At 44.9% G+C, this 26,136-nt stretch overlaps 1 protein-coding gene across 1 annotated transcript in view; it reads left to right on the plus strand.

The window, feature by feature from the left end:
* The window catches only part of LOC143283651 (ATP-dependent DNA helicase DDX11-like), a 93,910-nt gene that overhangs the window by 14,720 nt on the left and 53,054 nt on the right, over nucleotides 1-26,136 (plus strand). The window contains exons 9-20 of the mRNA XM_076589860.1: nucleotides 1,459-1,543; nucleotides 4,401-4,468; nucleotides 5,559-5,654; nucleotides 7,074-7,226; nucleotides 9,926-10,052; nucleotides 13,414-13,458; nucleotides 13,666-13,772; nucleotides 14,588-14,633; nucleotides 17,289-17,393; nucleotides 18,841-18,966; nucleotides 25,122-25,234; nucleotides 25,732-25,804. Coding sequence (XP_076445975.1) covers nucleotides 1,459-1,543; nucleotides 4,401-4,468; nucleotides 5,559-5,654; nucleotides 7,074-7,226; nucleotides 9,926-10,052; nucleotides 13,414-13,458; nucleotides 13,666-13,772; nucleotides 14,588-14,633; nucleotides 17,289-17,393; nucleotides 18,841-18,966; nucleotides 25,122-25,234; nucleotides 25,732-25,804 — 1,144 coding nt within the window. The remainder of the gene's footprint in view (nucleotides 1-1,458; nucleotides 1,544-4,400; nucleotides 4,469-5,558; nucleotides 5,655-7,073; nucleotides 7,227-9,925; nucleotides 10,053-13,413; nucleotides 13,459-13,665; nucleotides 13,773-14,587; nucleotides 14,634-17,288; nucleotides 17,394-18,840; nucleotides 18,967-25,121; nucleotides 25,235-25,731; nucleotides 25,805-26,136) is intronic.

Raw genomic sequence — 26,136 nt, forward strand, 5'->3', positions numbered from 1 at the left:
GACATTGGAAGGAACAGTTGTGTTTTTGATTGCTGTCATGCCTTAATGAATTGATTTGATGTCTCCTCATATTGTTCCTTGCTTTGAAATGTTATGTCAGAAACGTATGTTCAGTTTGAATACTCATTTATATTTTGTAAAATAGGTTAGGGTTAACCCTAACCCTTACCCTAACCCTAGGTGTCTAAGGTAACCATTATTTTTTTTTTTTTTTTTAAGAAAGAAAGAAATTATGCAAAAAAGCAATTGTACTCTCAGAACCTATTTATCATGATCAAAATGGTAAAACACCCATTGTACTTACAGAACCTGTGCATCATTATTAAAATGGTAAAACACCCATTGTACTTAAAGAACCTATGCATCATTATTAAAATGCTAAAACACCCATTGTACTTACAGAACCTGTGCATCATTATTAAAATGCTAAAACACCTGTTGTACTTACAGAACCTGTGCATCATTATTAAAATGGTAAAACACCCGTTGTACTTACAGAACCTGTGCATCATTATTAAAATGGTAAAACACCCATTGTACTTACAGAACCTGTGCATCATTATTAAAATGGTAAAACACCCGTTGTACTTACAGAACCTGTGCATCATTATTAAAATGGTAAAACACCCATTGTACTTACAGAACCTGTGCATCATTATTAAAATGGTAAAACACCCGTTGTACTTACAGAACCTGTGCATCATTATTAAAATGGTAAAACACCCATTGTACTTACAGAACCTGTGCATCATTATTAAAATGGTAAAACACCTGTTGTACTTACAGAACCTGTGCATCATTATTAAAATGGTAAAACACCAATTGTACTTACAGAACCTGTGCATCATTATTAAAATGGTAAAACACCCATTGTACTTACAGAACCTGTGCATCATCATTAAAATGGTAAAACACCCGTTGTACTTACAGAACCTGTGCATCATCATGAAAATGGTAAAACACCCATTGTACTTACAGAACCTGTGCATCATTATTAAAATGGTAAAACACCCATTGTACTTACAGAACCAGTGCATCATTATTAAAATGGTAAAACACCCATTGTACTTACAGAACCTGTGCATCATTATTAAAATGGTAGAACACCAATTGTACTTACAGAACCAGTGCATTATTATTAAAATGGTAAAACACCCATTGTACTTACAGAACCAGTGCATTATTATTAAAATGGTAAAACACCCATTGTACTTACAGAACCAGTGCATTATTATTAAAATGGTAAAACACCCATTGTACTTACAGAACCTGTGCATCATTATTAAAATGGTAAAACACCCATTGTACTTACAGAACCTGTGCATCATTATTAAAATGGTAAAACACCAATTGTACTTACAGAACCTGTGCATCATTATTAAAATGGTAAAACACCCATTGTACTTACAGAACCTGTGCATCATTATTAAAATGGTAAAACACCAATTGTACTTACAGAACCTGTGCATCAATGCGTCGGTGCGCCGACTGAAGGCGGTCAGTCTGATCAACGATCGCTGTGTGGAGCTGCAGCAGAAGAAGAGTGAGTCACAGACTGCACAGCGCTTCACTGTCTCCTGTCAGGGAAACTTTCTTTCTTCTTTCTTTTCTTTTTTTTTTTTTTTTTTTTAATCACAACAGATTTCTCAGTGTGAAATTCGGGCTGCTCTCCCCAGGGAGAGCACGTCGCTATACTACAGCGCCACCCATTTTAAAAAATTTTTTCCTGCGTGCAGTTTTATTTGTTTTTCCTATCAAAGTGGATTTTTCTACAAAATTTTGCCAGGAACAACCCTTTTGTTGCCGTGGGTTCTTTTATGTGCGCTAAGTGCATGGTTCTTTTATGTGCGCTAAGTGCATGTTGCACATGGGACCTCGGTTTATCGTCTCATCCGAGTGACTAGCGTCCAGACCACCACTCAAGGTCTAGTGGAGGGGGAGAAAAATATCGGCGGCTGAGGCGTGATTCGAACCAGCGCGTTCAGATTCTCTCGCTTCCTAGGCAGAACCGTTACCTCTAGGCCATCGCTCCACTCTACATTAAAAGATTACCTGAGTGTGTTGAACTGATGTATCGTGTGAAACATACAAACATCATGCACAGATGCTAACCGCACGATTTTGCCGTATTTTGCTACAATCTATCGCATTTTGTTCCCATATTGTGCCAGCTTCAAAATTGTTCAGACGAGTTCAGTTTCAACTACATAGCATGATCACATGCTTTCCTGTTATAACATTACCCAGACGCTCTGGACCTATCGATCATGGGGCCAGGGCAGTCACTACTAACCTTGGTCTCATGTGGTGATGCTTAGCTAATCACATGTGTGTTTACATTGAAACAGTGTTGAGTGGACCAGTCGGGTTAATCGTAGCAGTTGCACCATGTTGCAGGTGGGCCCAAATGTTTGTATGCCTTGTAGATAAAATGAACGTTTGCTGGTGAGGCTTGGAGTCCGAGTGTTCCTACCAAAATAGAAATGTTCCTACCAAATTTCCTGATTGACAGGGGTTGGCATCTCTGACCATTATCACCATCATCATCATACAAACAATGTGCAAGAATCACAGTCTTCTTCTTCTCATTCATCTTTTTGTTTTTCCCATTACACGACCAACATCAAATTGCTGATGAGTCTTTCATGGTTGATGCATTGCTGGGTATTTTTGTGTTTCCATGGTGAACACTGACATGAATTACAGGATCTTTAACCTGTGTATTTGGGTTTGTTTTCTGCATTAAAAGATTACCTGAGTGTGTTGAACTTACTTTGTGGGTGGGCAACAGACATTGAGACAGATATTCCAACAAACACATCTGGGCATCTGGAGCAATCAGTATGAAAACCACAAACTCCGCATCTTCAACTCCAATGTGAAGTCAGTTCTGCTCTACGGATGCGAGACATGGCAGACAACACAGACGATGCAGCAGAAGATTCAGACATTCTTCAACACCTGTCTGAGGCGCTTCTACACGATCCGATGGCAGGAGAAGATCCGAAACGAAGATCTGTGGGAGCGAGCGGGACAGGAACCAGTGGCCAAGCAGATACTGTGGAGGAAGTGGGGCTGGATTGGACACATCCTCAGGAAGCCAGCGTCCAGCATCACATGCCAAGCCCTGACCTGGAACCCGCAGGGAAAGAGGAAGAGAGGCCGGCCTCGCAACAGCTGGAGGCAAGATAGTGAGGCAGAGCTGAAGCAGCAAGGGACCAACTGGACTGGAATGGCCAGAACAGCCCAGAACAGAGTGCGATGGCGAGGGGTCGTCGACGGCCTATGCTCCACCAGGAGCGATGGGCAAAATGAAGAAATGATACCAACAAACAAACAGTCAAAAGATTTTAGAGAAAGGGAGAGAGCATAATAAAGATGCCATACTTCATATGTCATTTTTCATATTATATCATTCCTCCTTGAAAAATATCTATACATGCCCAAAATTTTGATGATTTTTATTATCGTTTTTTTTTTTTGCGTGTTTCATGTTAAGACATGCCTGAAGATTTAGCAACACCACTCTGCTTGTCTGCCTTGTGTTCTCCTGGTGTGTTTGTGCACATGTGTGCACTTGTGTATTTCATTGGAGGATGACAGTGTGTAAAAGTTTAGCTTGTTTGATGAAAGCTGCCCTTGCTGTGCATATTTCTTTGCGACAGGTTCAAGACATACATGACACTGATGCATATATCCCCATCCTGTGTAAATGCCTACACCTCTACATCCCATCTCACTCTCTACAATCAGCGTCAGATCCACTCTGTTTCCATGTTCCTACAGTCAGTCACTCAACAGTCAGCCATCGCTCTTTCTGTCATATATCTGGGCCCTACACTGGGAATGATCTGCCTCTGTCGGCTTTGTCAGATCCCTACACTCAGCTCTTTCAAGTCTGACCTTAAAACCTACCTCTTTCCAAAATAACCCCTCCCTCCCCTCTCTCTTTACGTCCACAGTTTCTCCAGCCTCAGTTTATATGCAGTTCTCAGTTTTGTCTTTCGTCTCTGTTGTTCAGAGTTATGTATGTGTGTGAAAGTTGAGAGTGAAAGCGCTTTGACTTGTTGCTGCACAAGATTCAGTGCTGTAGAATTGCATTATTTATTTATCATCATTATGTTGAGTCATAGAGCGTTTTTATCTGTGTCTCCCCCCCCGCCCCTACTCTCACACCCCCCCCCACCCCCACCCCTTTATGTTGGATTCCCACAAGTTTCTCATCTCTTGTTTATTTTATCTTTTTATATTAGACGTTTTGCTGTAGTACATATTCTTGAAGCTCTATGCACATTACAATAGCACACAAAAGCATTCACTCAAACACCCCCACACAAACATACACATCTCATTTGAAACACAGGTAAGAGAGGACAGTTAAACTTCCTGCTGTGTTGCAGGTAAGTCCCGGCCAGGCTGCCCCTACAGAAAGCAGGATCTGCTGGAAGACTTCTCGGACAGAGCCTTGGTGAGGGGGAGGAGTTGTTTTTCATGAAGAAGAGAGAGAGAGCAATCAGTGACCGTACTGATGGGTGCAATAGCCGAGTGGTTAAAGCGTTGGACTGTCAATCTGAGGGTCCCGGGTTCAAATCACGGTGACGGTGCCTGGTGGGTAAAGGGTGGAGATTTTTACGATCTCCCAGGTCAACATATGTACAGACATGCTAGTGCCTGAACCCCCTTCGTGTGTATATGCAAGCAGAAGATCAAATACGCACGTTAAAGATCCTGTAATCCATGTCAGCGTTCGGTGGGTTATGGAAACAACATACCCAGCACGCACACCCCCTGAAAACGGAGTATGGCTGCTTACATGGCGGGGTAAAAACGGTCATACACGTAAAAGCCCACTCGTGTGCATACGAGTGAATGAGGGAGTTGCAGCCCACGCACGCAGAAGAAGAAGTGACAGTACAGCTGACCAAGGTGCTGTGGTAGAATCGGTTAACCCGTTCAACACTTCGGGAACTTACAGCCTGCACACTTCTCTGCTTGTGGATGTTCATTGTATGTGATGTCGTTATCGTGTGTGTGGGTGTGTGCATGTGTGTAGGTGTATATTCATGTATTGTCTGTGTGTTGGTGATATGTGTGGATGTGCACAGGCATATAAATGTTTGCACATGCACGTGGATGTAGTCAAGTGTTTATGTGTGTGTATGCCCATTATATGTGTTGGTATGCGCATGCATGTGGGTGTTTGTGCATGCGTGTGTATGTGTGTGTGTTATGTGTGTGTCCATGTGATGTATGTGGGTTTGCGCATGCGTGTCCTGTTTTTGTGCACGTGGGTGGATGTGTGTGTGAGAGGTGGATGTGCACATGCACATGGTTGTTTACACATGTGTGTGGGTGTGTGAATGTATCCTTCACTCGTATGTATGCAATGTGTGGTTTTTAATTTGTGTATACAGAGAGAGCAAAATAGTGTTGTGTGAGTGTACATCTGCTTTTCTTTTCTTTCTTTTCATCTATTGTGAACTGAGTTTTTGTCCAGTTATGGCAAACATCCGCCTGAAGGAATCAATCAAAAACAGTGTCCATTCCTGGTGTTTCAGCTGGAGGTGGGTGACATAGAGCAGCTTGTGACGCTGGGTCGTCAGACCAAAACCTGTCCCTATTATGGCGCCCGTCTGGCCGTGCCTGCTGCCGAGGTCAGTGTTCTGTCACTGTTTGTCTGTGTGTTGTGGTAGTAATAGTAGTTGTCATCCTCTGTTGTCTGTGTGTTGTAGTAGTAATAGTAGTTGTCATCCTCTTTTGTCTGTGTGTTGTAGTAGTAATAGTAGCTGTCATCCTCTGTTGTCTGTGTGTTGTAGTAGTAATAGTAGCTGTCACCGTCTTAAACCCTGTGCTCAGTATGCTGATGTTTTGTAATGATTACAGTGTCGCATGATTTGAATTGAGACATATGCCTGGAATGACACGATTCATGTGCTGATGCTTACTGACCATGACAGTGTCACAGGATTTGCCATGATCTTATTTCATTATTGATGCTTATCTTCAGTCGCAGACCAAAGTGCTTTGCAAACATGGAGCCATTTACACAAGAAGCTCCCTGCCTGGGAAGAGCGACGTATAGCCGCCTTCAGACGCTCATCATCTGTTTCCTCTGCCATTCAGTCGGGCTTCAGTAATGTGCATGCATACACAAGTATGTTAGTGGATTGGATTTTTCTGCAGAATTTAGCCAGGTACAACCCTTTCGTTACCATGAGTTCTTTAACATGCACCAAGTGCATGCTGCTCATAGGACCCCAGATTCACCATTACAGCATGTAATCTCTGCACTTTGGTCTTTGGCTAAATCTTCTTGTCTTCAAGCATAAATTCCATGGCTTAATATTGATCTGACGCCTTTTCAGCGAGGTCAGATGGTTAGAGTGCTGGATTCTCATCTGAGTTTCCTGAGTTTGATCCCCATTGCACCTGGTGGGTTAAGGGTGGAGATTTTTCCCATCTTCCAGGTCAACATATGTGCAGACCTGCTTGTGCCTGAACTCTCCTCATATGTATACACACGCAGAAGATCAAATACGCACACTAAAGATCCTGTAATCATGTAAGCGTTAGGTGGGTTATGGAAACAAGAACATACCCAGCATGCACACCCTCGAAAGCGGAGTATGGCTGCCTACATGGTGGGGTAGATAAACAAAACGGTCATACACGTAAAATGTTACATGTCTGTGTGAGAGAGTGTGTGTGCGTGGCTGATACCTGATTGAATGATACAGGAAACGAATGATGAGATCCCAGTAGCAGCTATCAGCCAGCGTTACCCAGGTAGGCAGCCTGTTGTGCAGCGGACTCCATGTTTGTAAAGCTCTTGGAGCTTTGGCTGTGGCAGAGGATAGGCACTATATAAGTATCCACATCATCACCAGTGTATAACATACCAAGTATGTACACCCCCGAAAACAGAGTATGGCTGCCTACATGGCAGGGTAAAAAAAGGTCATGTACGTAAAAGCCCACGCGTGTACATACAAGTGAACATGGGAGTTTCAGCCCAAAAACGAAGAGAAAATCATCGATGTGTGTGTGTCTGTGTGTGTGTGTGTGTGTGGCAGGTGGTGGTGTTGCCCTACAACACGTTGCTGCACAAGGCCACACGGGAGGCCAGCGGGGTCAGGCTGACCGGCAACGTCGTCATCGTGGACGAAGCTCACAACCTGCTGGAGACCATCAACAACGTGCACAGCGTGGAGGTCACAGGGGCACAGGTCAGGGGTCAACTTGAAAAAACAACAAAGAGGTCACAGGGGCACAGGTCAGGGGTCAACTTGAAAGAAAATGACAACAACAAAACAAACAAACCAACAAAAAGGTCAGAGGGGCACAGGTCAGGGGTCAACATGAAAAACACAACAACAAACCAACCAGCAGGTTAAAAAAAACTACAAAGCAAACAACAGAATAACAATAAAAAGCGAGCAGACTCCATGGATATCTGTCATTGTTACTGAGTGAGTTTCAGTTTCAGTAGCTCAATGATGCGTCACTGCGTTCGGACAAAACCATATACGCTACACCACATCTGCCAAGCAGATGCCTGACCAGCAGCGTAACCCAACGCGCTTAAATGCGCTTACTGAGTGAGAGATTAACACTGTTAATTCCTTCACCGCAATAGGTGACTTCAGTGGCCAGGCAGGGGTGATGTTAAAAGGACTGTCACATTGTAACAAAGTTTGACAGCTGCAGTCTGTTTCCCGCCGATAGAACAATGACTAACCTTTGCTCCTTGACCCACGCAACCTCAGTCGACTCGACAGTGCACTACCATACCTTGCTCAGTCAGGAACCTCGGCGTTGTCCTTGACAACACACTGTCCATGCAAAAATTTATCAGTTAGACATGTCAGTCCTGCTACTGTCAGTTGCGGCGCATCAGTTCCATCCGGAAATATCTGTCCACCGACGCAACATCTAGACTTGTCGTTTCTCTCATTCTTTCTTGCCTTGACTGCTGTAACTCTCTATTGTCTGGTTTGCCTGCTTCATCCATTCAGTCCCTTCAGCACATATAAAACTCTGCTGCCTGACTCATCCTCGGAAAGAAAAGAGCTGAGCACATCACTCCTATTTTGCAACATCTCCATTGGCTCCCTGTCTCACACAGAATAAAGTATAAGATCAGCACTCTATGTTATAAATGTATTCCCAAATCTGCCCCTTCCTATCTCTGTGGCTGCTTTCACCTCTACACTCCATCTCACTCTCTACGATCGGCTTCAGATCCACTATGTTTACGCATACCCAGATTCAAACACTCCACTGTTGGTCGCCGTTCTTTCTCTGTCTCTGGACCTTGCATTTGGAATGAACTTCCTCTTTCGCTTCGTCAGGTCTCTACACTCAGCTCTTCCAAGTCTGGCCTTAAAACCCACCTCTTCCCAAAAAGCCTCCCTTCCCTGCCTCTGTCTTGTCTTCAGTTTCTTCACTCTAAGAGTTATACATGCGTGTGAATGACTGGTGTGAAAGCACAAGGTTCAGTGGTACATAAATACTGTCGTTATTATTGTTATTATCACTCTCCGCAATAAAGCCAGCTGAATGCTACAGGTCCTGCACACAGCCGTAGAGTTTCTGGGTTACTGGAGCTGGATGGGGCCAGTTAAATAATTCAGATCACATCCAGTATTTGCAGTTCTGCAAATCTTTCTTTGGCATTCTTTTCTGCCATCTCTGTCACCACTGAGTAAGATCCATACTTGGCTCATCAGTAACTCGTTGCTGTTCTGATACATGATCCCTTTTGGTGTGTGAGATTTTGGTGTGTGAGATATCTCAGTCTCACCTGGACGGCTGCAGTGGCTGAACGGCTACAGCTCTGGATTCTCACTCAGGTTTCCTGGGTTCAGTACCCGGTTTCAGCACACCTGGTGGGTAGAGGGTGGAGACTTTTCCTATCTCCCAGGTCATCATATGTGCAGACCTGCTAGTGCCTGAACCCCCTAGGGTGGAGATTTTTCCTATCTCCCAGGTCATCATATGTGCAGACCTGCTAGTGCCTGAACCCCCTTTGTATGTACACGCATGCAAAAGGTCAGATATGCACGTTAAAGATCCTGTAATCCAGACAGCGTTTGGTGGGTTATGGAAATAAGAACATACCCAGCATGCACATTCCACAGAATGGAGTATGGCTTCCCAAATAGCTGGGTGAAAAAGGTCATACACATGAAAACACACTCATGTATACAAGCGAATATGGGAGATGCAGCCTGTGGACGCAAAAAACACACACAAAAACAACAAAAAACCCTCACCTGCAAGTCATCTTTGTCACATTCCTTTTGTCAAGTCTGTTGTTTCCACTGTGCGGGATCAGCTGTTGGCAGACTTTCAGTTTGTGTTTATTCCAGACATTCTGTTGTTTCCACTGTCTGTTGGCAGACTTTCAGTTTGTGTTTATTCCAAACATTCTGTTGTTTCCACTGTGCAGGATTCCAAACATTCTGTGAATCCTGCATCAACCGTCAGAGATCTGATCAGAAGAATGAAACAAGACATTCAAAGATTGACAGAAATTGAATCATTTTGCCCCTTTTGGGGCATGGAGGATACATTAACAATACATACACATTGAATCACAACTTCATTCCAACAATATCAATCAGCAAAAAAGCAAAACACACATCCACACCCACCCACCCCCACACACACATACACACAATCACAAACACCCCCCACCCCAACCACACACACAAAATGAAAATAGACAATGAATAATAATTTACAACAAAACATATCAAACTTCAGACAAGCATGTTCCAGTTGTAAGGAAAAATTATGCACCCTTACAAAGTTTTGTGAATACATGTAAATTGTGTGGGGTTTTTTTCTTTTCTTCCCAATTTTGTGGGGGGGAGTTTTCTTCCCAGCATGAAATCAGTGACCTGAACCTGTGTCTTCCCAGCTGCTGCGCGCCTTCTCCCAGCTGACGCAGTACGAAGCCAAGTACCGCTCCCGGCTGAGGGCCAAGAACCTGATGTACGTCAAGCAGATCCTCTTCGTGCTGTCCTGTCTGCTGCGCTGTCTGGGAGGTACGCAGGAGTCATGTCCCATGTCCCGTCACATATACTGGCGATTGTTGACGTTTCGTTAACAAAATGACAAAATGTCTACAGTCACCAGTGTGTGTTATGAGACATTAATCCATTCAACCCTGAAGAGTTTATCATGATATATTGTTCTTATATGATAGTAATAATAATGATGATAATAATAAAGGATATTTGGTACGCCCAGTTTAATAAAGCAAAAGGCCTGGGCATTTAGAATGAAAAATGCAGTGACGTATGCATGGTAAAAACACACAAATACACTCGCACACACAAATCCTCACACTCCAGCTGCAACCCACGAACCCACACCCACTCCACACAAGATGTAGACACACACACACACAAACACACACACACACACACACACACATGCACAAGAACATCTTGACCATTCAAGGCATATGATCATGTGTATGTTTAAAAATAGTAAAAATAATAGAAGTAAAAAAAAAAAATTAACTTGACTAAAACCTAAAAGTGAAGACAAGAAGTTAATTTCTGATTTGAGTGGCTGGATATAAATGAGTTTTCAAAGAGGTTTTGAAAAAAGGGCAAGAAACAGCAGAACGGACAGGAAACGGGAGTGAGTTCCATGCTGGAGAAGTCTGGAAAGAGAAAGTGTGTTTTCCATACAATAGCTTTCCATTCATACTGACTTGGAAAACTGCAGGGAATTTTCTGATATCTACCGTTTTTGTTGGGGTTTTTTTCCTACCAGATTGATGTCTGGACACAGCAAGAAGTAGTGTAGAAGTTTGCTCCCTTGGCCTGCAGTCAATCTGCAGGAACTATCAAAACCATGTCAGTGAAACAAAAAGCTTGACACCACAAGCACTGCTCGGGTGTGGGGCTGAATGAGTTAATGTCCCATTGCACACACTGGTGATTGTAGACATTTTGATCAAGTGGGAATTTTCACATTGCATTTAGAATTAACAAATAGGAAAGGTAGGAGAGGAGGGGGGTTGGGGGGGGCAATGTATGGTGAGTCTGGGGGAACGGGGTGGATGGAGGGCTGAATCAAAGATGAATGATTGAAATGAATGTATGGTGAGTCTGGGTAAACCGGGTGGTTGGGGGGCTGAATCAAAGATGAATGATTGAAATGAATGTATGGTGGGTCTGGGGGAATGAGGTGGATGGAGGCTGAATCAAAGATGAATGATTGAAATGAATGTATGGTGGGACTTGGGAAACGGGGTGGATGGGGTGCTGAATCAAAGATGAATATTCGAAATGAATGAAAGTACAGTGAAAGATGATTACTTAATGGACTTTGTAAAAGGAAAGTCATTGATTTAACCCTTCCTCTGGGAAGTTTTTTTTATTCACAAAAAAACATCCATATGTTTTCAAAAAATTCTGTGGGCTTTCTTATTGGATGTAGACCCATAAAAGTATATTTTTTGAAAGTAAATGAATTCCAAAAATGAAAAAAATGTTATGTTTTTTTTGTTGTTGTTTTTTTTTGGGGGGGGGGGTATTCCAGACATGCAAATGTTTTGAAATCATAACACTGTCTTTCTTGTGTATGTTTGTGTCCAGTGTAAACATGATGTACACCACTTCCTGTATGTTTGTGTCCATTGTAAACATGATGATGTACACCACTTCCTGTATGTTTGTGTCCATTGTAAACATGATGATGTACACCACTTCCTGTATGTTTGTGTCCATTGTAAACATGATGATGTACACCACTTCCTGTGTGTTTGTGGCCAGTGTAAACATGATGTACACCACTTCCTGTGTGTTTGTGTCCATTGTAAACATGATGATGGATGTACACCACTTCCTGTGTGTTTGTGTCCAGTGTAAACATGATGATGTACACCACTTCCTGTATGTTTGTGTCCAGTGTAAACATGATGATGTACACCACTTCCTGTATGTTTGTGTCCAGTGTAAACATGATGATGTACACCACTTCCTGTATGTTTGTGTCCAGTGTAAACATGATGATGTACACCACTTCCTGTATGTTTGTGTCCATTGTAAACATGATGATGTACACCACTTCCTGTGTGTTTGTGGCCAGTGTAAACATGATGTACACCACTTCCTGTGTGTTTGTGTCCATTGTAAACATGATGATGGATGTACACCACTTCCTGTGTGTTTGTGTCCAGTGTAAACATGATGATGTACACCACTTCCTGTGTGTTTGTGTCCAGTGTAAACATGATGATGGATGTACACCACTTCCTGTGTGTTTGTGTCCATTGTAAACATGATGATGTACACCACTTCCTGTATGTTTGTGTCCATTGTAAACATGATGATGTACACCACTTCCTGTATGTTTGTGTCCAGTGTAAACATGATGATGCACACCACTTCCTGTATGTTTGTGTCCATTGTAAACATGATGATGTACACCACTTCCTGTGTGTTTGTGTCCAGTGTAAACCTGATGTACACCACTTCCTGTGTGTTTGTGTCCATTGTAAACATGATGATGTACACCACTTCCTGTATGTTTGTGTCCAGTGTAAACATGATGATCTACACCACTTCCTGTGTGTTTGTGTCCATTGTAAACATGATGATGTACACCACTTCCTGTATGTTTGTGTCCATTGTAAACATGATGATGTACACCACTTCCTGAATGTTTGTGTCCAGTGTAAACATGATGATGTACACCACTTCCTGTATGTTTGTGTCCATTGTAAACATGATGATGTACACCACTTCCTGTATGTTTGTGTCCATTGTAAACATGATGATGTACACCACTTCCTGTATGTTTGTGTCCATTGTAAACATGATGATGTACACCACTTCCTGTGTGTTTGTGTCCATTGTAAACATGATGATGTACACCACTTCCTGTGTGTTTGTGTCCAGTGTAAACCTGATGATGTACACCACTTCCTGTATGTGTCCAGTGTAAACCTGATGTACACCACTTCCTGTGTGTTTGTGTCCATTGTAAACATGATGATGTACACCACTTCCTGATTTGCTTTTTTTGTGTTGTGTTTTGTGGGGAAAATGTAAACATTTTGAGAGAAACATTTTTATCATCTTGATGACTGTGGTGATGATTATAGATAATAAATATCTGAAAGTTTATATAATCTTTAAGAATTCTTGCCAACTCATTGTACTTTTTAAGGGGATGGAGACTTAATGGTTAAATGACACATGCATGCATGCACACACATTCACATGCATAAATACACATATACCCACATGAATGCACATGCTTGCACATACCCTCGCACGCATGCGCACACACGCCCATACATACACATGCACACAGACATGTACACCCACATTACATGCTTACACCAAAATGACTGGTGTATTGTCAGCAGTGGTTTATTGTCCACAGGTAAAACCAACGTACCAGCAGATCAGCAGAACACTGGTGCCACAGGTAAGATATCTTTCCACACCTGTGTACATGTCTTTGAATTCATGTCTGTCTTGTCACGTTTTGTGTGTGTGTTTAGTGTGAGTTAATGTGTGAGTGTGAACGTGTGTGCATGTGTACTCGTGCGTGCTCATGCCAGAAATGATTTTTGATGAGTATTGAACCACTTCATCAGCTCTGAACGCGTGGGTTTCATGTGTTTATGTGCAGATGTGCGTTTACAGACCATCAACAACTTTCTGTTCACGGCCAAAGTGGACAACCTAAACCTGTTCAAAATCCTGCACTACTGTCAACACAGCCAGATCAGTAAGAAGGTATCCAGCTTCTTTCTTCTTTGTCGTCATCATTAATATTGTTATTATTATCATGTTTGGCGCTTTCTCTCTCTCTCTTGATCATTGGAATTTTAGGTTGACAGTTTTTCATCAAAAGCTTATGAGTAGTAAGACTGGCAGTTTAGCTCAAAAGCTTGGAAGTGCATTTTTCATCATCATTATGATAATACTTATTATTATGTCTGGCTGTCTGTCTCTGTGTTTTGGATTTTATGGTTTGCAGTTTTGCTATTAAAAAAAAAAACAAGAAAATTTTTTTTTTAATCCCAACTTATCGGTATATTTGTCTTTTTTAATTAATTTTTTTTTTTTTTTTTTTTTTTATACATCTTTGGGGTAGCATTCGGAGACTGACCCAAAACTGACAAGAGTGATGGTTCTTCAATACTGCACAACATGCCAGAGGACATGACGGACAGTCACATCACATCACATCGCATCGCATCGCATCACATCACATCACATCACATCACATCACATCTCATCACATCACATCACATCTCATCACATCACATCACATCACATCTCATCGCATGGCATCACATTGTGCTCCAAACAGAGGCAGCTGTTGACAGAAGCTTGTTAGAGCTAAAAAAAAATCCAAAAAAAAATCTTATGTGTGGGAGTTGAACCGACAGCCTTCCAATCATTGGTATGTGACGCTAACCACTGGGCCAGGTGTTCATGGCTCTGTTTTCTTGCCTCAGGGTCAGCTGCCAGTTTCTGCGTTTTCAGGGATACATAAATGGACATTAAGTATTCACGTCTTTCTTTCTTTTTTCTTTTTCTTGCAGCTGAATGGGTTTGTAGAGAAATACCAAGTGCCTGAAGTCATACAAGGTAAGGGAAACGTTTTTCCTCACCTTTAACCTGTGTCTGAATGTCTGCCTGCCTACACCTCTCTGTGTTCCTCACCCCTCTCTGTTCCACCCCCCATGCCCCCACCCCCCACACGCCCACACCCCTTTCCTCCACAAGGTAAGGGAAACGTTTTGCCTCACCTTTAACCTGTGTCTGAATGTCTGCCTGCCTCCACCTCTCTCTGTCCCTCACCACCCTCTCTGTTCCACCCCCCCCCCCCGGCCCCCCCACACCCCACCCCCCACACCCCTTCCCTCCACAAGGTAAGGGAAACGTTCTGCCTCACCTTTAACCTGTGTCTGAATGTCTGCCTGCCTCCACCTCTCTCTGTCCCTCACCACCCTCTCTATTCCCCCCCCCCCCAACCCCAACCCCCACACCCCTTTCCTCCACAAGGTAAGGGAAACGTTCTGCCTCACCTTTAGCCTGTGTCTGAATGTCTGCCTGCCTTCACCTCTCTCTGTCCCTCACCACCCTCTCTATTCCACCCTGTCCTTCACCACCCTCTCTATTCCACCCCCCACACCCCTTTCCTCCACAAGGTAAGGGAAACGTTCTCTGTCTCACCTTTAACCTGTGTCTGAATGTCTGCCTGCCTCCACCTCTGTATCCCTCACCACCCTCTCTGTTCCACCCTGTTCCTCCCCCCCCCACCCCAACCCCCACACCCCTTTCCTCCACAAGGTAAGGGAAACGTTTTGCCTCACCTTTAACCTGTGTCTGAATGTCTACCTGCCTACACCTCTCTCTGTCCCTCACCCCTCTCTATTCCACCCCCACCCCACCCCCACCCCCCACACCCCTTTCCTCCACAAGGTAAGGGAAACGTTCTCTGTCTCACCTTTAACCTGTGTCTGAATGTCTGCCTGCCTACACCTCTCTCTGTCCCTCACCACCCTCTCTATTCCACCCCCACCCCACCCCCACCCCCCACACCCCTTTCCTCCACAAGGTAAGGGAAACGTTCTCTGTCTCACCTTTAACCTGTGTCTGAATGTCTGCCTGCCTACACCTCTCTGTGTTCCTCACCCCTCTCTGTTCCACCCCCCATGCCCCCACCCCCCACACGCCCACACCCCTTTCCTCCACAAGGTAAGGGAAACGTTTTGCCTCACCTTTAACCTGTGTCTGAATGTCTGCCTGTCTACACCTCTCTGTGTCCCTCACCACCCTCTCTATTCCACCCCCAACACCCCTTTCCTCCACAAGGTAAGGGAAACGTTTTGCCTCACCTTTAACCTGTGTCTGAATGTCTGCCTGCCTCCACCTCTCTCTGTCCCTCACCACCCTCTCTGTTCCACCCTGTCCCTCACCACCCCACCCCTTTCCTCCACAAGGTAAGGGAAACGTTTTGCCTCACCTTTAACCTGTGTCTAAATGTCTGCCTGCCTCCACCTCTGTGTGTTCCTCACCCCTCTCTGTTCCACCCCCCATGCCCCCACCCCCCACACGCCCACACCCCTTTCCTCCACAAGGTAAGGGAAACGTTTTGTCTCACCTTTAACCTGTGTCTGAATGTCTACCTGCCTCCACCTCTCTCTGTCCCTCACCACCCTCTCTGTTCCACCCTGTCCCTCACCCCCTCCCCTCCCCTCCGTCCTCCCCTTCCTACCTCTCTGTGGGATTGGGGGTGTGTCTTGAGAAAAGAAAATTTCGTGTGTGCATGTATGTGTGTGTGTTTGTGTGCGTGTGTTTATGCGTGTGTGTGTGTGCTTCCATAAGTGCGTGCAATGATTACCGTGTGATAGTTAAACGGATATGGAAATAAGGGAGTTAATTGATGAAGAACTAAACTGGCACATTGATGTGGATTGTTTCTCTTGGATGGCCTGTCCCCTCTCACCCCATCAGGAAAAATGGGGGCGGCAGGGTTGGGTTGGGGGGTCTTTTATTGAGAAAATACATGAGCATCCAAAGAATTTACATGTTTTTTTCTTTTTCTTTTCCTTTCTTTTTTGTATATGATTTTCATGGAAACAAAATACTGAGCTTCTGTACATATTATCAGAGTAGTAGTTTGTTTTTTTTCTCCTTGTTTTTGTTTTAGGAAACATTGTTTAAATCTGTAAAACGCTATGGTGATAATAAAAATAAGATAAAATACATATAATGAATCAGTATAGGTAGACAATTTTGACACTTCTTTTTTCCAAAAGATGAATAGAGTTTTAGTGTCAGTCATCTACCTGGAATGAGCAATATTTGATTGTGTGTGTGTGTGAGAGAGAGTGTGTGTGTGTGTGTGTGAGTGAGTGAGTGCGAGCATGCATGTGTGGGCGTATTTGTTAAGTGTTTTGTTGCTATTCTCCCTTCTTCTCTCTCTCTCTCTCTCTCTCTCTCTCTCTCTCACACACACACTATATATAGATGTATATGTATGTATCTATATGTATATAGATAGATTGATAGACCTAGGTATATATGTATGTATTTATGTATCAGCGTTCGGTGGGTTATGGAAACAAGAAGATACCCAGCATGCACACCCCCGAAAATGGAGTAAATACAGTCATGCACGTAAAAGCCTGCTTGTGTACATACAAGTGAACATGGGAGTTGCAGCCCACGAACAAAGAAGAAGAAGTATTTATGTATGTATGTATGTATTTCAACAAAGTGAAATGTCATTCTCAGCGGAACAGAAAGCCCCAAAGCAGACTGCCACCACAGGACTCACCCAGTTTCTGCGGAATATCGGCAAATCCACTTCAAGCACGGTGTCCACGGAAACAAACTCCGGTACTTGTCTGGTTTGCTTTGAGGAGTTGTTACATCATTAGAATGAAAGATGGAAATGGTCTTTTGTTGCTGTTTTTTCCTTTCTGGACAGAAATGGATATCTTTTGTTCTTGCTGTCAAATGGCTCAAACAGGACAAGTAGAACTCAAGGTACATTTGTGCCAGTGTAAATTAGTAGTTGTTGAATCATGTTTGGAACAAAGTGCAGTTCATGGCCTTCACTATGATATGTGTATGTATTTGTGGGCATGTGTGTGTGTGTGTGTTGTGTGTGCATGTGTGTGTGTTGTGTGTGTGTGTGTGTTGTGTGTGTGTATGTGTTGTGTGTGTGTGTGTGTGTGTTTCCCATGTTCTGTTTCTTACTCTCTTTTTTTTTTTTATAAGATGTAAGCTGTTTGTATCTTAAGTTAAGAGCAACTTGACAGTGATAAAATCCATTATGATTATTTCCAAAAATTCCTGTTGGATTTATCTTTGTTTTCTTTTCTCGTTGTCGTTATTCTATATCTTAATCCATCATTAGAATTGTTTTTGGTATCACTGTTTCCATTTTTGCCATTGATTGAATTTGCCAAATTCATGTGTGTTTCTTTCCGTTTCTGAAGGAAGGTGCCATTACAGTGTCCATTAGGATCTGGGTTCGAATCTCAGTCTCACCCTTTCTTCCAGGTTTGACTAGAAGATCAAATTGAGCGTGTAGTTATTCAGATGAGATGATGAACCAAAGTTCCTTGCGCAGCACACACTTGGCACACTGAAAAAGAACCCATGGCAACATAAGTGTTGTCCTGTGGCAAAATTCTGTAGAATAAATTCTTTGTGATAGACAAATATATATGCATGCACTCAAGGCCTGACTAAGTGGGTTGGGTTATGCTGCTGGTCAGACATCTGCCAAAGAGAAATTGTAAAGAATTTCTGGATTTGGCTGAACGCAGCGACGCCTCCTTCGGAAGCTGAAACTGTCTTCTTCTTCTTCTTCTGCATTCGTGGCCTGCAACTCCCACGTTCACTCGTATGCACACGAGTAGGCTTTTACGTGTATGACCGTTTTTACCCCGCCATGTAGGCAGCCATACTCCGTTTTCGGGGGTGTGCATGCTGGGTATGTTCTTGTTTCCATAACCCACCGAATGCTGACATGGATTACAGGATCTTTAATGTGCATATTTGATCTTCTGCTTGCATACACACACGAAGGGGGTTCAGGCACTAGCAGGTCTGCACATATGTTGACCTGGGAGGTCGTAAAAATCTCCACCCTTTACCCACCAGGCGCCGTCACCGTGATTCGAACCCGGGACCCTCAGATTGACAGTCCAACGCTTTAACCACTCGGCTATTGCGCCCGTCGCTGAAACTGTCGAAGCTGCCATCTTTGGGCATTGCTATTTCAGCTTTGTCATTGAATAACCAAATTTGTATTTGTTTCTTTTCTGGCTTTCAGACAGTGGTGGACAAAGAGAGAACTCCGCCGCCCCGGTGTTGAACTCCCCGCTGATGCACATTGAAAGTTTTCTCCTGGCTCTCACCACGGCCAATGACGACGGCCGAGTGGTCATCAACAAGCAGAGTGAGTCATCGGAAATGTTTGTCGTGTCAGTAAAACCAGAGGCTTCTTCTCCTTCTTCCTCATCTTCTTCTCTTTCTACTTCTCTTTCTTCTTCTTTGTCTTCTTCTTTTTCTTCTCTCCTTCTTCTTCTTGTACTTCTGCTTCTTAAGTTTGTTGGTTTACGCTGGTGGTCAGGCATCTTTTTAGAAGATGTGGTGTGGCGTATATGGATTTGTCCGAACACTGTGACGCCTCCTTGAGTAACTAAACTGAACTAAACTTCTTCTTTGTCTTTGTCTTTATCTCTGTGTTGATCTTCACCCTCTCCCCCATGAAGTCATTGAGGCACCATGAAAAGCTGTCCACCTCGTGGTCTGTGTCTTCATCTCTGTGTTGATCTTCACCCTCTTGTCCATGAAGTCATTGAGGCACCATGAAAAGCTGTCCACCTCGTGGTCTGTGTCTTCATCTCCGTGTTGATCTTCACCCTCTTGTCCATGAAGTCATTGAGGCACCATGAAAAGCTGTCCACCTCTTGGTCTGTGTCTTCATCTCCGTGTTGATCTTCACCCTCTTGTCCATGAAGTCATTGAGGCACCATGAAAAGCTGTCCACCTCGTGGTCTGTGTCTTCATCTCCGTGTTGATCTTCACCCTCTTGTCCATGAAGTCATTGAGGCACCATGAAAAGCTGTCCACCTCTTGGTCTGTGTCTTCATCTCCGTGTTGATCTTCACCCTCTTGTCGATGAAGTCATTGAGGCACCATGAAAAGCTGTCCACCTCTTGGTCTGTGTCTTCATCTCTGTGTTGATCTTCACCCTCTAGTCCATGAAGTCATTGAGGCACCATGAAAAGCTGTCCACCTCTTGGTCTGTGTCTTCATCTCCGTGTTGATCTTCACCCTCTTGTCGATGAAGTCATTGAGGCACCATGAAAAGCTGTCCACCTCTTGGTCTGTGTCTTCATCTCCGTGTTGATCTTCACCCTCTTGTCCATGAAGTCACTGAGGCACCATGAAAAGCTGTCCACCTCGTGGTCTGTGTCTTCATCTCCGTGTTGATCTTCACCCTCTTGTCCATGAAGTCATTGAGGCACCATGAAAAGCTGTCCACCTCTTGGTCTGTGTCTTCATCTCTGTGTTGATCTTCACCCTCTCCCCCATGAAGTCATTGAGGCACCATGAAAAGCTGTCCACCTCTTGGTGTGTGTCTTCATCTCCGTGTTGATCTTCACCCTCTTGTCCATGAAGTCACTGAGGCACCATGAAAAGCTGTCCACCTCGTGGTCTGTGTCTTCATCTCCTTGTTGATCTTCACCCTCTTGTCCATGAAGTCATTGAGGCACCATGAAAAGCTGTCCACCTCTTGGTCTGTGTCTTCATCTCCGTGTTGATCTTCACCTTCTCCCCCATGAAGTCATTGAGGCACCATGAAAAGCTGTCCACCTCTTGGTCTGTCTTCCTCTCCTTGTTGATCTTCACCCTCTCCCCCATGAAGTCAATGAGGCACTACGAAAAGCTGTCCACCTCTTGGTCAATGTCTTCATCTTGTTGATCTTCACCCTCTTGTCCATGAAGTCACTGAGGCACTACGAAAAGCTGTCCACCTGGTGGTGTATGGGTTGTGTGTCAAAGCCTGCATCTCCACAAAAGATTTTCCTGTCTCTGTTATCAGCCCATTGTTTTTTCTTCCTCTCCGTCCGTCCTTTCAGCAGTACCTTGGAGGATTGTTTTCACAGGGCCGTTTTTTCTTCCTCTCCGTCCATCCTTTCAACAGTTCCTTGGAGGATTGTTTTCAGAGGGCCATTGGATCTTGTTCATAGCATTGCCAATCTGAATGGTTAAACAGCAAATGAGAACAGCAGTTTTCTTTTCAACAAGGGTGTACAGCTTCCTCTCAGTGCTGTTTAGCACATCTTTTGGCTTATATACATGGAAATAAAATGTTAAAGGTCACATAACCTTTTTCTGGCCAGAGGGGAAGTGACTTCCTATCCACTGTGTCCAGGGCTCGGCACAGGAAGGCAGTGAATTCCTATCCACTGTGTCCAGGGCTCAGCACAGGAAGCCAGTGACTTCCTATCCACTGTGTCCAGGGCTCAGCACAGGAAGGCAGTGACTTCCTATCCACTGTGTCCAGGGCTCGGCACAGGAAGCCAGTGACTTCCTATCCACTGTGTCCAGGTCTCAGCACAGGAAGGCAGTGACTTCCTATCCACTGTGTCCAGGGCTCAGCACAGGAAGCCAGTGACTTCCTATCCACTGTGTCCAGGTCTCAGCACAGGAAGGCAGTGAATTCCTATCCACTGTGTCCAGGGCTGGGCACAGGAAGGCAGTGAATTCCTATCCACTGTGTCCAGGTCTCAGCACAGGAAGCCAGTGACTTCCTATCCACTGTGTCCAGGTCTCAGCACAGGAAGGCAGTGACTTCCTATCCACTGTGTCCAGGGCTGGGCACAGGAAGGCAGTGAATTCCTATCCACTGTGTCCAGGGCTCGGCACAGGAAGGCAGTGACTTCCTATCCACTGTGTCCAGGGCTCGGCACAGGAAGGCAGTGAATTCATATCCACTGTGTCCAGGGCTCGGCACAGGAAGGCAGTGAATTCCTATCCACTGTGTCCAGGGCTCAGCACAGGAAGGCAGTGAATTCCTATCCACTGTGTCCAGGTCTCAGCACAGGAAGGCAGTGAATTCATATCCACTGTGTCCAGGTCTCAGCACAGGAAGGCAGTGACTTCCTATCCACTGTGTCCAGGTCTCAGCACAGGAAGGCAGTGAATTCCTATCCACTGTGTCCAGGGCTGGGCACAGGAAGGCAGTGAATTACTATCCACTGTGTCCAGGGCTGGGCACAGGAAGGCAGTGAATTCCTATCCACTGTGTCCAGGGCTCGGCACAGGAAGGCAGTGAATTCCTATCCACTGTGTCCAGGGCTGGGCACAGGAAGGCAGTGAATTCCTATCCACTGTGTCCAGGGCTCGGCACAGGAAGGCAGTGAATTCCTATCCACTGTGTCCAGGTCTCAGCACAGGAAGGCAGTGAATTCCTATCCACTGTGTCCAGGGCTCAGCACAGGAAGGCAGTGAATTCATATCCACTGTGTCCAGGGCTCGGCACAGGAAGCCAGTGACTTCCTATCCACTGTGTCCAGGTCTCAGCACAGGAAGCCAGTGACTTCCTATCCACTGTGTCCAGGTCTCAGCACAGGAAGCCAGTGACTTCCTATCCACTGTGTCCAGGGCTCAGCACAGGAAGCCAGTGACTTCCTATCCACTGTGTCCAGGGCTCAGCACAGGAAGCCAGTGACTTCCTATCCACTGTGTCCAGGTCTCAGCACAGGAAGCCAGTGACTTCCTATCCACTGTGTCCAGGGCTCAGCACAGGAAGCCAGTGACTTCCTATCCACTGTGTCCAGGTCTCAGCACAGGAAGGCAGTGAATTCCTATCCACTGTGTCCAGGGCTCAGCACAGGAAGGCAGTGAATTCCTATCCACTGTGTCCAGGGCTCAGCACAGGAAGGCAGTGAATTCATATCCACTGTGTCCAGGGCTTGGCACAGGAAGGCAGTGAATTCATATCCACTGTGTCCAGGGCTCGGCACAGGAAGGCAGTGAATTCATATCCACTGTGTCCAGGGCTGGGCACAGGAAGGCAGTGAATTCCTATCCACTGTGTCCAGGTCTCAGCACAGGAAGCCAGTGACTTCCTATCCACTGTGTCCAGGGCTCGATATAGGAAGGCAATGAATTCATATCCACTGTGTCCAGGGCTGGGCACAGGAAGGCAGTGAATTCATATCCACTGTGTCCAGGGCTCAGCACAGGAAGGCAGTGAATTCCTATCCACTGTGTCCAGGGCTCGGCACAGGAAGGCAGTGAATTCATATCCACTGTGTCCAGGGCTGGGCACAGGAAGGCAGTGAATTCCTATCCACTGTGTCCAGGGCTCGATATAGGAAGGCAGTGAATTCATATCCACTGTGTCCAGGGCTGGGCACAGGAAGGCAGTGAATTCATATCCACTGTCCAGGGCTCGATATAGGAAGGCAGTGAATTCATATCCACTGTGTCCAGGGCTGGGCACAGGAAGGCAGTGAATTCATATCCACTGTGTCCAGGGCTGGGCACAGAAAGGCAGTGAATTCCAATCCACTGTGTCCAGGTCTCGGCACAGGAAGGCAGTGAATTCCTATCCACTGTGTCCAGGGCTCGGCACAGGAAGGCAGTGAATTCCTATCCACTGTGTCCAGGGCTCAGCACAGGAAGGCAGTGAATTCATATCCCCAGTGTCCAGGGCTGGGCACAGGAAGGCAGTGAATTCCTATCCACTGTGTCCAGGGCTCGATATAGGAAGGCAATGAATTCATATCCACTGTGTCCAGGGCTGGGCACAGGAAGGCAGTGAATTCATATCCACTGTGTCCAGGGCTCGATATAGGAAGGCACTGAATTCCTATCCACTGTGTCCAGGGCTTGATATAGGAAGGCAGTGAATTCATATCCACTGTGTCCAGGGCTCGGCACAGGAAGGCAGTGAATTCCTATCCACTGTGTCCAGGTCTCAGCACAGGAAGGCAGTGAATTCCTAGCAACTGTGTCCAGGACTGAGCACAGGAAGGCAGTGAATTCATATTCACTGTGTCCAGGGCTTGGCACTGGAAGGCAGTGAATTCATATCCACTGTGTCCAGGGCTGGGCACAGGAAGGCAGTGAATTCATATCCACTGTGTCCAGGGCTCGATATAGGAAGGCACTGAATTCATATCCACTGTGTCCAGGGCTCGATATAGGAAGGCAGTGAATTCATATCCACTGTGTCCAGGGCTCGGCACAGGAAGGCAGTGAATTCCTATCCACTGTGTCCAGGTCTCAGCACAGGAAGGCAGTGAATTCCTATCAACTGTGTCCAGGACTGAGCACAGGAAGGCAGTGAATTCATATTCACTGTGTCCAGGGCTCGGCACTGGAAGGCAGTGAATTCCTATCCACTGTGTCCAGGGCTCGGCACAGGAAGGCAGTGAATTCCTATCCCCTGTGTCCAGGGCTGGGCACAGGAAGGCAGTGAATTCATATCCCCTGTGTCCAGGGCTCGGCACAGGAAGGCAGGACCCAATCCTCTCCTTCCGCCACTTTTTACCTTCTCTTACTGGAGTCAGGTTCCCATTCACACCTGGGTGGAGTGAGGAAAGAGGAAGTAAAGTGCCTTTCCCTTGGACTTCTTCTTCTTCCCACGAGTGGGCTTTTACATGCATGACCGTTTTTACCCCACCATGTAGGCAGTCATACTCCGCTTTCGGGGGTGTGCATGCTGGGTATGTTCTTGCTTCCATAACCCACCGAACGCTGACATGGATAACAGGATCTTTAACGTGCGTATTTGATCTTCTGCATGCGTTTACACACGAAGGGGGTTCAGGCACTAGCAGGTCTGCACATATGTTGACCTGGGAGATCGTAAAAATCTCCACCCTTTACCCACCAGGCGCCATCACCGTGATTCGAACCCAGGTCCCTCAGATTGAAAGTCCAAGCTTTAACCACTCGGCTGTTGCGCCCGTCGAACATTGGATCAGAAGTCCAACATCTGATTGAGGGACGGTGCCCAAAGAAAAGATACCTGGATACAACTGGTGTTTTGCTTTGTTCCTCTGGTCTTTGGCCTTCTTCCATCACACGTCCAGCTTCATTTCAGTCATGATCTTGATACGCTGATGGGAAATCTAAGCCTCTCCATTTTCATCAGTAATTTGTTTGTTTGTTTGTTGTTTGTATTTCTTTTTATCACAACAGATTTGTCTGTGTGAAATTCGGGCTGCTCTCCCCAGGGAGAGCACATTGCTATAATACAGCGCCACCCATTTTTTTGGGTTTTTTTCTGCGTGCAGTTGTATTTGTTTTTCCTTTCGAAGTGGATCTTTCTACAGAATTTTGCCAGGAACAACCCTTTTGTTGCCATGGGTTCTTTTACGTGCGCTAAGTGCATGCTGCTCTCTGGCCATCTGTCTACCTACATGTATTTATAAGTTTTGTCTCTCATCAATTTGGTTCCAAGTTAAGCATGCATATGAAAATAGGGTGGGTGTGAAAGTGCTTTGATTTGTTCCCACACGAGATTAGTGCTACATATTATAAATACTGATCTTCCTTCCCCCCCCCCCCCCCCTTTTCTCCAATCAGCTCTGCTGAGTCGCAGCAGCATCAAGTTTCTGTTGCTGAATCCTGCTGTGCACTTTGCCGACGTCCTGCAACAAGCAAGATCAGTGATTGTAGCAGGAGGCACTATGCAGCCTGTGAGTCAATGTGTGTGTTGTTTTTATCTCTAATTGTATTTTGTATTGTGGTTTTGTATTCTATTTTGGAGTACATTCTGTATTGTTTTGTACTGTGTTGTATTTTTAATTGTATTTTGTTTTGTTTTGTATTTTGTATTGTATTGTATTCCTTTTTGTCAGAAAGATTTCTCTGTGTGAAATTTGGGTTGCTCTGCCTGTGGAGAGCATGTTGCCACAGTGTAGTGACACCTTTTTATTTATTCATTTTTTTAAGTACTTTTTTCTTTTTTGTTTTACCATCAAAGCAATCTTTTTAAAAAAAATTTTGATGGTTGTTTTTGTCTGTTTTCGTTTGTTTTCTTTGGGGTGGGAAAGGTTGAAAGGGGGCTAAATTTTTGTGGCAAATTCAGAAGGAATAGGTTTAGCCTGTCTTGTTTTTTGTTGTGTATAGCAATGTCAGAATAAGAAAAGAGCAAGTGTGCCATGGTAGTGAGTGGTTTTACCCTGTGTTTCAGATCTCTGAATTCAAAGAACAGCTCTTCTATGCTGCTGGTCTGGCTGCAGACAGGATCCTGGAATTTTCCTGTGGTATGTGATTGTGATTGTCTCTTTCTTCTATTTATTTCTGCTGTGTGTGTGTGTGTGTGTGTGTGTGTGTGTGTGCATGTGCATGCTTACTTGTTTGAGTTTGTGTGCATATGTGTGTACTGTATTGTATTGTATTGTGTTTGTTTTACAATCAGTGTGTATTTTTGTACAGAATTCGCCATGGACAACAACTCTTGTGTTGCCAGGGGTTCTTTGATATGACCTAAGTGCATGCTGTGCACATTCGTGTATGCTATTTCCTTCTGTTACTTGGTGGTTTGGCTGCATATTCCTTTGTGTTTGCTGTGTGGAAACAACTACCCTTGTTGTGG

The sequence above is a fragment of the Babylonia areolata genome, chromosome 7, assembly GCF_041734735.1.
Source record: "Babylonia areolata isolate BAREFJ2019XMU chromosome 7, ASM4173473v1, whole genome shotgun sequence".
Lineage (NCBI taxonomy): Eukaryota > Metazoa > Mollusca > Gastropoda > Neogastropoda > Buccinidae > Babylonia > Babylonia areolata.